This window comes from Peromyscus leucopus, chromosome 1 (genome assembly GCF_004664715.2).
Source record: "Peromyscus leucopus breed LL Stock chromosome 1, UCI_PerLeu_2.1, whole genome shotgun sequence".
NCBI lineage: Eukaryota > Metazoa > Chordata > Mammalia > Rodentia > Cricetidae > Peromyscus > Peromyscus leucopus.
Window position 1 is genome coordinate 40,588,518 of NC_051063.1, and position 12,505 is coordinate 40,601,022.

General features: G+C 50.7%; 1 protein-coding gene across 1 annotated transcript; it reads left to right on the forward strand.

Moving 5' to 3' along the window:
- Positions 1-202: 202 nt before the first annotated feature.
- Positions 203-5,056, forward strand: Calhm3 (calcium homeostasis modulator 3). Its single transcript, XM_028874631.2, is given in 4 exon segments — positions 203-818; positions 1,888-2,143; positions 4,041-4,290; positions 4,293-5,056. Coding segments are annotated over 4 exon segments (1,089 nt in total). The 5' UTR covers positions 203-531; the 3' UTR covers positions 4,589-5,056.
- The last annotated feature ends 7,449 nt before the right edge of the window (positions 5,057-12,505 follow it).

Sequence of the window (12,505 nt, forward strand, 5' to 3'; positions counted from 1 at the left end):
CTCTTCTAGAAGGCCTCTGGGGAGGAGTTGTCACCCGTCCGGCTTCCACCCAACCCAAAGCACACAGGAACTGTCCCTGGGCTGGGCTCTCAGGTTGTGGCCTCATCAGAAAGTACAGTTTTGCTCCATCTATGCTTTCTCTGGCCACACCCAGAATTTGCCTGTCCCCAGGGAGCCCCACACACTGTCTGAGTACACAAACCCCGAAGACAGGCACAGGGGCTGTGGAGGGAGTCAGGGGAAGGCAGGGTCCATTTGCCTAATGCTTTGGTCTGGCTGGTCACAGAATGGCACACCCCACAGAGGAGGGAGTGGCAGTCACCTGGCGAGAGGCGTCTTTAGAGAAAGCCAGCCTCTACCTTTAGTCTTCATTACGCCGTGGAGGGTAGGCTTGGAGGCGGCGGGCTGCCTTTTCTTTTGTCCACTGTGGGCCTAAGAAGAAGCGAGACACCCTCCTGGGGAGCCCAGGTCCATCACTGAGTGACCGAGCCTCAGTGCCCCACCCACGGCTGTATCCACGCAGCCGCAGTCATGGATAGGTTCCGGATGCTCTTCCAGCACCTTCAGTCCAGCTCGGAGTCCGTGATGAACGGCATTTGCCTTCTGCTGGCTGCCATCACAGTCAAGATGTACTCCTCCTTCGACTTCAACTGCCCCTGCCTAGCACGCTACAACGCCCTCTATGGCCTGGGCCTGCTGCTCACACCCCCTCTGGCCCTCTTCCTCTGTGGTCTCTTGGTCAATAGACAGTCTGTGGTGATGGTGGAGGAATGGCGTCGGCCAGCAGGCCGCCGGAAGAAGGACCTGGGCATCATCAGGTAGGGTCCCGCACACCTCTCTGCTACCCAGGGCAGTTGATGTCATCAGGTACACTCCCCCTTGCCCCAGCTAAGGATATTGTCCTCATTTTCCAGTTCCCATCTGGAAACATGTGTGTGTGTGTGTGTGTGTGTGTGTGTGTGTCAGAGGACAGTATTCAGGAGTCAGTTCTCTCCTTCTACCATATGGGTTCTGAGGATTGAATGCAGATCATCAACCTTAGCAAGTGGTCCTACCTGCTGACCTACCCATCTTGCAGGCCCTGAAAACATGTACTTTTGTACCTATCATCTTTCACCTTTCCCTGGCCACTGCTGTAACCATAAGAATGATTCAGGGTTTCCAAGAATTACCTGGGTCACATCTGTCCCGTTGGGTGCAGAGTAGGTGTTTTGTTTGTTTGGTGCATGCAACAAGAGGCAATGGTTTATTTAAAGGCTGTATTTCCTTTGTTGGAAGCTTCCTGAGACAAGCGCCTAGGCTGTTGTAGGCATATGTCCTCAGGGTCTGGCACATGGATACACATCAGCTGGTAAGGCTTAGTTAGCAGTTCCTAATGCCCAGCGCCTGGGGCCGAGATCCACTCTGCTGAGAGCTTTGCAAGTAAGGCATCTCTAGGTTCACTTTCGTCAGCCCTGGGTCTGCTCCTTCAGCAGACCTGCTGCCCAGAGGATGAATCTTTGACACACAGACACTGAGAACCTTGGCCAAGGGCTGAAGATGTAGATCGGTTGGCATCTAAGGCCTAGAATGCACCAAGGCCTGGGGGTGGACCCCAGCACTGCATCCACCAGATGGGACGGCACACTCCTGTAATCCCAGAACTCAGGAGGAGGAGGAGGCAGAAGGATCAGGAGCTAAAGGTCATCCTAATCTACTGCACAGAGAGTTCAAGGCCAAACTGGGATCTGTAAGGCCATGCAGAGAGGTGGGGGGAGAGAAGAGATACTATGAGAGAGAGACCCTAACCCAGCTGTCACAGCTAGGAAGTGACCACACTGCACGCCAGTTCTCACTGCCTCTAGCTGCATGCTGGCTGCCCTTTGGACCTCCTCTCTCTGCTGTCAGGTACATGTGCTCCTCCATGCTGCAGCGAGCTCTGGCAGCACCCCTGCTCTGGATCCTGCTGGCCCTCCTTGACGGGAAGTGTTTCGTGTGTGCCTTCAGCAACTCCGTTGACCCTGAGAAGTTTCTGGATTTTGCCAACATGACCCCCAGCCAGGTACAGCTCTTCCTAGCCAAGGTGCCCTGCAAGGAGGATGTGATGGTTAAAGACAGCCCTGCACGCAAGGCTGTCTCTCGATACCTGCGGTGCCTGTCACAGGTAAGCAGGGTCCTGCCCAGGCCTTGATCCCTCATAGATACTGTCCTGGCTAGTTCTATGTCAATTTGACACAAGCTAGAGTCATCTGAGAGGAAGGAATCTCAATTAAGAAAACACCGTCATAATGTACTGTAGGCAAGCCTGTAGGGCATTTTCTTAATTAATGATTGATGGGAGAGGGCCCAGTCCATTGTGCGTGGTGCCACCCCAGCCTGGTGGTTCTGGGTTCTATAAGAAAGCAGACTGAGCTAGCTATGAGGAGCAAGCCAGTAAACAGAACCTCTCCATGGCCTCTGCATCAGCTCCTGCCTCCAGGAGTCTGCCCTGTTTGAGTTCCTGTCCTGACTTCCTCAATGATGGAAGTACAAGCCAAATCATTTCCTCCCCAAGTTGCTTTGGTCACAGTGTTTCATTACAGCAATAGTTTCCCTAAGACAGATACCCCAAGTTGCTTTGGAGTTAGCGCTGAGCTGGGTCTACATGACTTTCTGAGGATGCTCCTCACTGCTGGAGCTGTAACAAAGGGCAGGAGATGTAGGGGGATTGGGACCACTACCCTTGAGAGATGAGCACTGGACCGTCTGTCTTAGGCTTTTTATTACTGTGAAGACACACCATGACCACGGCAACTCTTATAAATGAAACATTTAATTGAGGCGGCTCGTTCACAGTTCAGGGGTTCAGTCCATTATCATCATGGTGGGAGCTGCCATGTATTGAACACTTCCACTTCAGGCTCTGTGTTAAGTATTTTCTGTGCATCAGTTTGTCTAATTCTCAGAACGCCCCTTTGGGATGGAGGCAGTTGTTAGCATCCCATGTTTCAGATGAGGCAATGGAGGTTCTGGGAGTGTTTAGTTCACGAGGCTGAAGTCACATAACTTGTAACAGGTAGGGCCAGCTTCTGGCTACACATGGCACTGGTCCTTCTCTCTCCTTACAAGGGAGAGCTCGCCAGCTGTTGGGATTCTTACTGGGTAGCCTCTCCACTAAACGGGGGCATCCACAGCCCCACCTCCACACAGGCTGCCAGGTCCACCACCCAAGCCTGTGTTAGCCTGTGTCCATCACAGAGCGTTTATGAGCGCATTACACATGGAGTGTCTCCACGACTCCAGAGACCCTATACTCTGGAGTGAAGGGAGAAGTTAGGTTCAGAGGAAACAGGCTTGAGGTATGGTGAGAGGACCAGCACTAGGTATGTGCAGCGCTCTAGGCTCTCCCAAGTCCAGTAGAGAACACATGGAGTTCGCAGTCAGATCCAGGTTTGCATCTTAAGTTTTAAGTTATCAGTTGTGCCTGGCTTATCAAGGCTTTTTGCTTTTTCCTGATTCTCATACATAAAATACTCAACTTGTTTGGTGAGGGAGCCTGTGTGTGACCAAATAAGGAAACTCTAAAGGGTGAGTCACTCCATCTACAAGTGACAAGGATTTTCATGTTTGTGGGCCTGGGAAAGATTGCAGCTTTGAAAGAGGAGAGGAGCCGGGCAGGTGTGGGCTCCAGCATTAAAGAATGACTTCTGGTTTCCCTCACCAGTGGCCTAGAACGCTGTCCCCTTGTCCCTAGTCCCTGTTTAATGCTCCACAAAATATAGCATAGCGGTGAGGGTGGATGGGAAATATACAAGAGAATGGGTAAAAAGATAAAGTGATTGATGTGCAGGTGAATGGGCCATAAACAGAAAGAAGAAGAAAATGAGGCATGAACGAATTGCCTGATGAGTGATTGGACGAATGGGTGGAGAGATGGTTGGTTAGATGGATGAATCCGGAGGGTCGGTGGCGGGATGGTGACTGAATGGGAACATGTATAGATGTGATAAAGGCTAGAGAAAAAGGGAGGGGCCTTGGAGCGCGCACAGGGTGCATCTCACAGACGCCTTCTCACTCTCCAGGCCATCGGCTGGAGTATTACCTTGCTGCTGATAGTGGCAGCCTTCCTAGTCCGCTGCCTGAGGCCCTGCTTCGACCAGACCGTTTTCCTGCAGCGCAGATACTGGAGCAACTATGTGGACCTGGAACAGAAGCTCTTCGATGAGACATGCTGTGAGCATGCGCGGGACTTCGCGCACCGCTGTGTGCTGCACTTCTTCGCGAGCATGCAGAGAGAGTTGCAGGCTCTGGGGCTATGTAGGGACCCAACAGGTGGAATCCCAGAGTCACAGGAGCCCCCAGAGCCCCTGAGGACCTGGATAGTGGAAGCGGGAAGGCCTACCTGCGTGCGATCTCCAGCCGGGAGCAGGTAGATCACCTCCTGAGTACCTGGTCCTCCAGCAAGCCGCCCCTTGACCTCACAGCATCCTCCAGGCTCCGGGGGCCTGGCCTCAACCATCGTGCCCCTATAGCTGCTGCTCAGGTACCAAGCTGTGCCACCAGGTCGATGTGTAGGGATCTTGGTAGGCTCCCACAGCAGCGGTTTTCCCATGTCACATGCCCATGTTGACACCGGTCTGGAAGCCAGCCTCCTCTGTTGACGTCCTTCCCAAATGGCCCAGTGTCTGCCTAGTTTCTGGGCATGCCCTCCTCTATGGATACCATTCCCTCTGGCCCCAATCAAGTTCAGATTCTGATTCAGCGCACCCAGGACTGAGTCCCTGAATCTATCCTTCCTCCCTCCCTCTCTTTTCTTCCCTTTCTCCCTTCTCCTTCTCTTCTTTCCTTGCCCCGCCCCCCTTTTTGAGGAAGAGTCACGCTTCAGCTGTCTAGCCGAAGAAGGCCTTGAACTCCAGGCCTGGGCTGCATGGCTAGCCTCAGGCTCCCTTAGTGTCAGGATTACAGGTGTGAGCCCACCACTCCATGCTTTCTAGAATCTCGTCTCTAACGAGCCCCAACGCAACACTGGTTCTTCTGGGCAGTGGACCAAACTTTGAGTAGTCACAGTCTGAATAAATTGTTGTGGATATGGGTCATAGACATTGATTCCAAATTAAAAAAATAATCATACTTGTGTCGAATGCTTGATAGTCATTCAATCTTCATGTAACCTGGTGAATTTAAATTTAAATTACATTTTGTGCGTGCGTGCGTGCGTGTGCGTGTGCGTGTGGTGTGCGTGTGCGTGTGCGTGTGTGTGTGTGTGTGTGTGTGTATAAAAATCAGAGGACAACTTGTAGGAGCCAGCTCTCTCCTACCAAGTCTGTCTCAGAGGTCAAACTCAGGGCATCAGGCTGTCAACAAGTGCCTTTACCTCTGAGCCATCTCATTTAACAAATCTGTTGTATTTTATGTATATGGGGCTGGGTGGGAATGTGCATGTGAGTGCTGGTGCCCACAGAGGTCTTGGTTCCCTGGAGCTGGAGTTACAGGCAGTTGTGAACTATCCAATATGGGTTCTGGGAAGCCAAGCTTGGGTCCTCTGCAAGTACAGTACGGACTCTTAACCACTGATCCATCTCTCCAGCCCCACCCCCCCCCTTTAAAAGCCTTACTCTGTAGCCTTAGCTGATCAAGAGCTTTCAGGGATTACAAGTGTGCCAGCACACCCCAGAGACAAAGACTGTGTGTGTGTGTGTGTGTGTGTGTGTGTGTGTGTGTGTGTGTGTGTGTGTAACAGGGTCCCATGAAACTCAGCTGACCTCCAACTGTCTGTCTAGATGAAGATGACCTTGAACTCCTGACCTCCTGAGTTCTGGCATTGCAAATGTGCGCCTTCATGCAGAGCTTATGCAGTGCTGGGGATGGGACTCAGGTCTTGGTGCATGCTAACCAAGCACTTTGCCAACTAAAGCTACATTATTAGATCACTGAAAAAGAAACTGAACCAAAAAGGTGTTGAAGTTGCCGAAGGTCACCTGATAGGAAGGCGTTGGCATTGAATCCCAGGACACCTGGCCGGGTTCTATTCTGAGCTATGGCATCAGTTTACTCTCTAGGTCTTTTGATTGTCTTTCAATGCCCTTGTTGGGTTTCCCGCCGCTGCTACCAGGGTTCTCATGGTAGGTCCTAACAAGCTCTGCTCCGTACATTCCTCACGAAAGCCCTGGGCGCTGACTCTTAACGGCCACTCCGGATACTTTCTATTTTCCAGACTGGGGATATAGCTCAGTTGGTGGAATGTTTGCCCAGCATGAATGGGGGTTCAGTCCTTCACACCGTATAAACTGGGCATGATGTGCCCACTTGTATCCAGTACTCAGGACGTGGAGGCAGGAACATCAGATGTTTGAGGCTATTCTCAGACACAAATTGAATTCAAGGTTAGCCTGAGCTACAAAAAAATAATTGTGTCTCAAAAATAAATAAATAAATGAATAGAGCTGGTGAAATAGCTCTGAGGGTAAAGGCACCAGCAGCCACCCTGAAGACCTGAATTCAGTCCCCAGGGCCCACATCATAGAAGCAGAGAGGCAACTCTGGCGAGTCATGCTTTGACCCTCACATGCACCCGCATGGCAAGCAAACACCACTCTCCCAACACACACGAACTGTTAAAAAAATTCTTACAAAAGAAAGAAGAAAGCAGCTTTGCTTAAAAATATTCTATATTTTCCTGTGGAGCGGATTTTTCTGTGAAGTCAAGAAGGGGGTGACCTTCATATCCCTCAGTTCCCGTCAGTTCTGTTTGTAGCTGGGCACAGCTAAGCCAGGTCCAGGCTCTTTCAAGCCCAGCCTTCTGCCTCTAGCGGGCAGGCTGCTCCTCACCTTGCTGACGCTGACGGCCTCGTGAATCAGGAGTTAGCATCTTCCCCTTCTCAGGTGGCCCCTTCCCCGGGGAGTTCTGACAGCATCCCCAGCCGGAGGTGGATAGCCTGGTCTCCAGAACCAGGTGGGGTCTAGCTTAGGAACAGTTAGAGCTGCTGGAGAAGTCACACTTACTCTCTGGCAGCCCCAACAGGAAGAGCTGGGGAAGATCAAGCCCGTGAGTGCCTCTGAGCTTCTGCCTGACCCTAATGACTCACTTGTGCCCACACGCAAAGCCTGCCGGGTTTACTGCAGTCTCTGCTACTTCCTCGGGGCCCTGGGCAGTGTAGGTGTCCCTGATGACCCCCTGGAACCTGGATCCCTCCATTAAGCCCTTTCTACTCCCCTGGGCTTGTGCTAAGGCACCCGGTGAGACCAGAAAATCCCTGCAGCTCAGCTTCCCCCAACTTCCTGACTGCGGTCAGGCCATGCAAATGTCTGCAGTAGCGTGGGGTGCAGGACATGATTTAGGCAAATTGTTGTCAGAGACTGCAGGAGAGAGGGAAAGAGAACTTGATGACAGCCCAGCATGTGGGAGTGAGCTCCCGCCCTGGGAAAGGAGATTGGGAGAGGGCTGCCTTGGGTCCTCGGCAGAAGCAACATGGGAGCTACTAAAAAACCACTAACTGTAACTGTCGCTCCTTCCTTCCTACACTGAGCATTTATAGAGCACCTCCTGCATACGGCACTGTAACAGGAAATACGGTAGAGACACTTTATAGGTGACCTCAGGAGATCACTGTTTAAGGGGACAGAGATGGGGACAGAAATGTTGATGATCTGAAACAACAGTGCGACATCACAGAGGCAAGCCATGCACCCGGAAGCTTTTGGGGGGAGGATGAAGCTACAGACTGAGGGACAGTGGCAATATCGTGTGATTGGGTCTTAAGAGATAGGGCTCTTTTGACATTTGGAAAGCAAAATGAAGAGGAAACAGCAAAGACACAAAAATGGAGTTGGCAAAAGTCTGTGCCTGTTGCATTTTCTCCTGGGCTGGAGTGGAAGGTAGGGGCGTGATGAGTGAACTCACAACTGAACAGAGAGGCACCAGGGCAACCAGATAGAAGTAAAGGACATTGGTTAGAGCCTGGAAGTCCAGTGACACCTTCTCTGGACCCTCCTGCCTTACTGTGAGAGGCACCTCTCACCCTCTAAGGCTCCAGTTGATACAGCCAAAGACCCTAAACCTCTCTGCCAACATCCACCCACACTCCCTTTGCTCACATCCTTGCAAGTGTGAGATGTCTCGAGCTACAGGTACCACCCCAACTAAGAATGAGGGGCACAGGTAACAGGCTCACTTGGCTCCTAAAGATCCTGCCTTTCAAGGATAGTAGCTATCTTGGGGGTCAAGACACATTCCTTGAGTCTCAGCCAATCCTGGATTGCAGCCCCCTGACCCTGTCCTATACACAAGGGAGACACAACATCCAATTGAGCAAGGCAGATTGGTCCTGAAAGCACCAGCTTTGTCTAGAGAGGTCTTCATCTGATGAAGCCTGGGTACTTGAAGTCCCCACATCTATTCCCACTGTGTGTGTGTGTGTGTGTGTGTGTGTGTGTGTGTGTGTGTGTGTGTGTGTGTGTGTGGTCACCTCCAGGGAGTACTTAATACTTGGTACTATGTACAAGCAACTGAGGGAGCAAGGCAAGTGCTCAGTGAGTGGCAAGGTCAAGCAGGATATGCTACTTGGGATTGGTCTGGGTGAAGGGATGCTGAAGGCTACAGGAATGGATGGGGCTGTCGAGAGAAAGGCTAGAGTGGGGCCAGGTGGCATCTAGGGGAAGGACGAGGGTCCGCTAAAGAGGAAAAGGGGCAATCAAGAAGCAGAGAGTGCAGAGACAGGCCAGGAAGTATGGGGCTTCTGTGGGAGCCATACGAATCCCCAGGCAACTGCCCCTTCCAGAACTACAAAGGAAGGTCAGAGGCTTGGATGCTCTTCCAGTCTGTGGTGCTGATACAGGTATGACCATTCACATCCCTGTGTGGGGAAAGATTCTGGGACCCAGGACCACAGGGGGGGAGCAGGGGAATGTATCCATATTAAATGCTTCCACTTTGGAGGGTCTCATAGAAAACGAAGGCACTTTGCTGTGCGCCCAACTGCACCCAACCTCTCCCCTTCCTTGCTTCATGGGCTCTTTTAGGAGAGGTAAGAGTAGGGATTGGGGATGCATGTCCCTGAAGGTCTAGGGACAACCAGTGGGAAATAGTCTGGAGTGACAGGTGCTGTGGAATAATCCTTCTGTACACTGTAAAATGTGTTGCTCTCATTGTTAATAAAAAGCTGATTGAGCCGGGTGGTGGTGGCGCACGCCTTTAATCCCAGCACTCAGGAGGCAGAGGCAGGTGGATCTCTGTGAGTTCAAGGCCAGCCTGGTCTACAGAGTGAGATCCAGGAAAGGCGCAAAGCTACACAGAGAAACCCTGTCTCAAAAAACTAAAACAAAAACAAAAAAACAAAACAACAACAAAAAAGCTGTTTGACCAATGGCTAGGCAGGATTTTCAGGGCAGAGAGAATGCTGGGAAGAAGGGCGGAGTCTGAGGAGTCATAAGCAAGAAGCAGAAGCAACATGGGAAGTTTACAGATGAGGTACATGAGCCTCAGGCAGCACATAGATTAATAGAAATGGGTCAATTTAAGTTGTAAGAGCTGGCTGGAGACAAGCCTGAGCTATCAGCTGAGCATTTATAATTAAGAATAAGTCTCTGAATGGTTATTTGGGGAGCAGCTGGTGGGACAGAAAAGTCCCCCTCCAGACAGGTGTGGGCAGAACATAGGTGACACTGAGTTGCCCACCAGTAACAACTGCCTTGGCAGTGAGCTTTGAACACCCACCAGGCCCTTAGTCCTCTGTTCTCCCAGATTCTCCCTCTGAAGGGAAACCTAAAACCACCAAGGAAGGCCTCCTTGTTTGGGTCTGAATTCTCACCTCCCCTCAAATTTATGCTTTCCTTTGATCACCCATTTAGGTATTCATTCAGCACGTATTAACTGAGCATCTATAAGTACCAAGTACAGTGTTCTCAGTATTGGAAATGGATAGTGAACAGGGGGACTGGAATTATGGCTGAGCAGTTGAGAGCATTGGCTGCTCTTGCAGAAGACCTGGGGTCGGTTCCCAGCACCTACATGGCCGCTCACAGCTGTTTGTAATCTGTACCTCCAGTTCCAGAGACTCCAACGCCCTCTTCTCAGGGCACCAGGCACTCATGTGGTGCATATGCATACATGTAGACAAAATGCTCATACACATAAAATAAAGTATCTATTAAAAAGAATAGCAAACAAAATAAATGCAGGCCTTCAGCGCGTGTGGTCCAAGGGGAGCCCCGGATATTAAACAAGCATCCTCTCAGCATAGTTAAGTTTGAAATAAGGGGGCTGAGGAGACAGCTCAGTGGGTCAGAGAACTGGCTCTGCCAGCATGAAGACCTGAGTTCAAATCCCCAGCCGCCATGTGAGGTCCAGCATGGGTGTGCACGCCAGGAACCATGGAAGGCAGAGTAGGCAGATCCTGAGAGTTCACTGGCCGGCCGGCCTAGCTTAGAAGGTGAGTGTCTACCTCAGCAAGAGAATCTGTCTCCAGGCAACAAAAAGACTGACAAAGGAAGACATCCAGCAAGTTCCTGCTCTGACCTCCACCTCTGACCTCCACCTCTGTACACACATGCATGGGTACAGTCACTTGTGTATGCAACACACACATGCACACACACACACACACACACACACACACACACACACAGAGACAGAGACAGAGACAAAAGACAGAAACACAGAAAGACAGAGACATTGATCTAAGCTGAGAGCTCAGGAAGACTGCTCTAAAGAGGGACCATTATCAGGCAGGCATGGGACTCATTCCTGTAATTTCAGACTTAGAATGTGAGAGGATGGTGAGTTCAAGACCAGTAGTACCCTGTCTCAAAAGAAAAAAAAAAAATGAATGAATACATAAATAAAGGGGAGGGGACAACATTAAAGTGAATTTTAAAGGCCAACAATAGCAGCATATGCCTTTAATTCTGGAACTTTGGAGGCTGAGGTAGGTTGATCTCTGTGGGTTCAAGGCCAGCCTGGTCTACATAGAGAATTTAAGGTCAGCCAGGGCTACATAGGGAGATCCTATCTCAAAGAAAAAAAAAAAGTGGCTCTTAAAGATGACTAGGAAGAAAGCTGGGAGGTGGTGGCGCACACCTTTGGTCCCTGCACTCAGGAGGCAGAGGCAAGCAGATCTCTGAGTTCGAGGCCAGCCTAGTCTACATAGTGAGTTCCAGGACAGTCAGGACTACACAGTGAAATCTTGTCTCTAAAAACAAAACAAAACAAAAGATAAATAGGAGGGGCTGGAGAGATGGCTCAGCGATTAAGAGCACTGCCTGCTCTTCCAGAGGACCCAGGTTCAGTTCTCAGCACCCACCTGGCAGGTCACAACCATCTGTAACCCCGATCTTAAGAGATCTGAGGGCAGTAGGCACACATGTGGTACACAGACACAAATGCAGACAAGCACCCATATACATAAGATAAATAAATAAATTATGTATTTTAAAGATGAACGGGAATGTCTGCCGGGAAGAACAGAAGCATTCCTGGAACACGGAGAGTGTGTGCAGACTCTCAGGTGAGAAGGGTTGTCCTGTTTGAGGATTAAAAGGAGGCTGAGAGCCAAAGTGTAGACCTTGGAGGAAGAGAGACTGTAGCAGCAATCCTCACAGAGTCATGTAAGACCCACGAGTGACTGTGGAACATCAAGACTTTCCAGCTAACGTTGCAGGTAGAATTTGCAGGCAGTGCACGTGGCTACCACAGATACCTCTCAACCATTGTGGTCCTTGACACATCATTGCTACAAACAGGCAGCTGTGTCCAATACCTGCACACAGGCAGAGAGTCCACGCGGTGCTGGAAACCTCCTTTGGTTTCATGAGCCATCCTGGGGGCATGTCAAGTCCTGGAAGCAGCCGAGAGCCTCCTCTTCCGTGCCTGTCATTACAGCAGGTGTCCAGGGAGAAACACCTTTGCCAGGTTCCCCTCATGCCGCTCCACTCTGGTGCATGACTTCTAGAGGAGTCCCTAAAGAGAATCTTCAGGGGTCACCAACCTAGGGACTCCAGTTGTCCCGGGGACACCTAGCCTTATGGCCTTCCCCTAGTCCTATTTATGACACAGTAGCCTTCCCACTCGATAGACAAACTTGACCCAACCAGAAGATAAGTTAAAACAATAAGCAAACAAACAAAGACCTTCCCTTGCCCTTCTTCACCCTGCACTCCCACCCACAAGTGCCGACCTGGGCTCGGATCGCACTCTCCACCAATGGCCTGGGTGGCCTTTAGCTAATAAGTGAGTCGCTCTGACCTCAGGCTTCAGTTCCATAGAATGACAGAAATCCTATGCCCCAGGACTGTATGAGGGTTACATAATGCATACAAGTCAGCTGAGGTCGCAGTAGATCTTGTCAGAAATACAAAGATGCAGACAGGAGACCACTAATGTGGTCACATGCACACTTCTGTACATAGACAGAAGACCACTAATGTGGTCCCATGCACACTTCTGTGCACAGACAGAAGATGACTAATGTGGTCTCATGCATACTTTTGTACATGGACAGAAGATCACTAATGTGGTCACATGCACACTTCTGTACACAGAAGACCACTAATG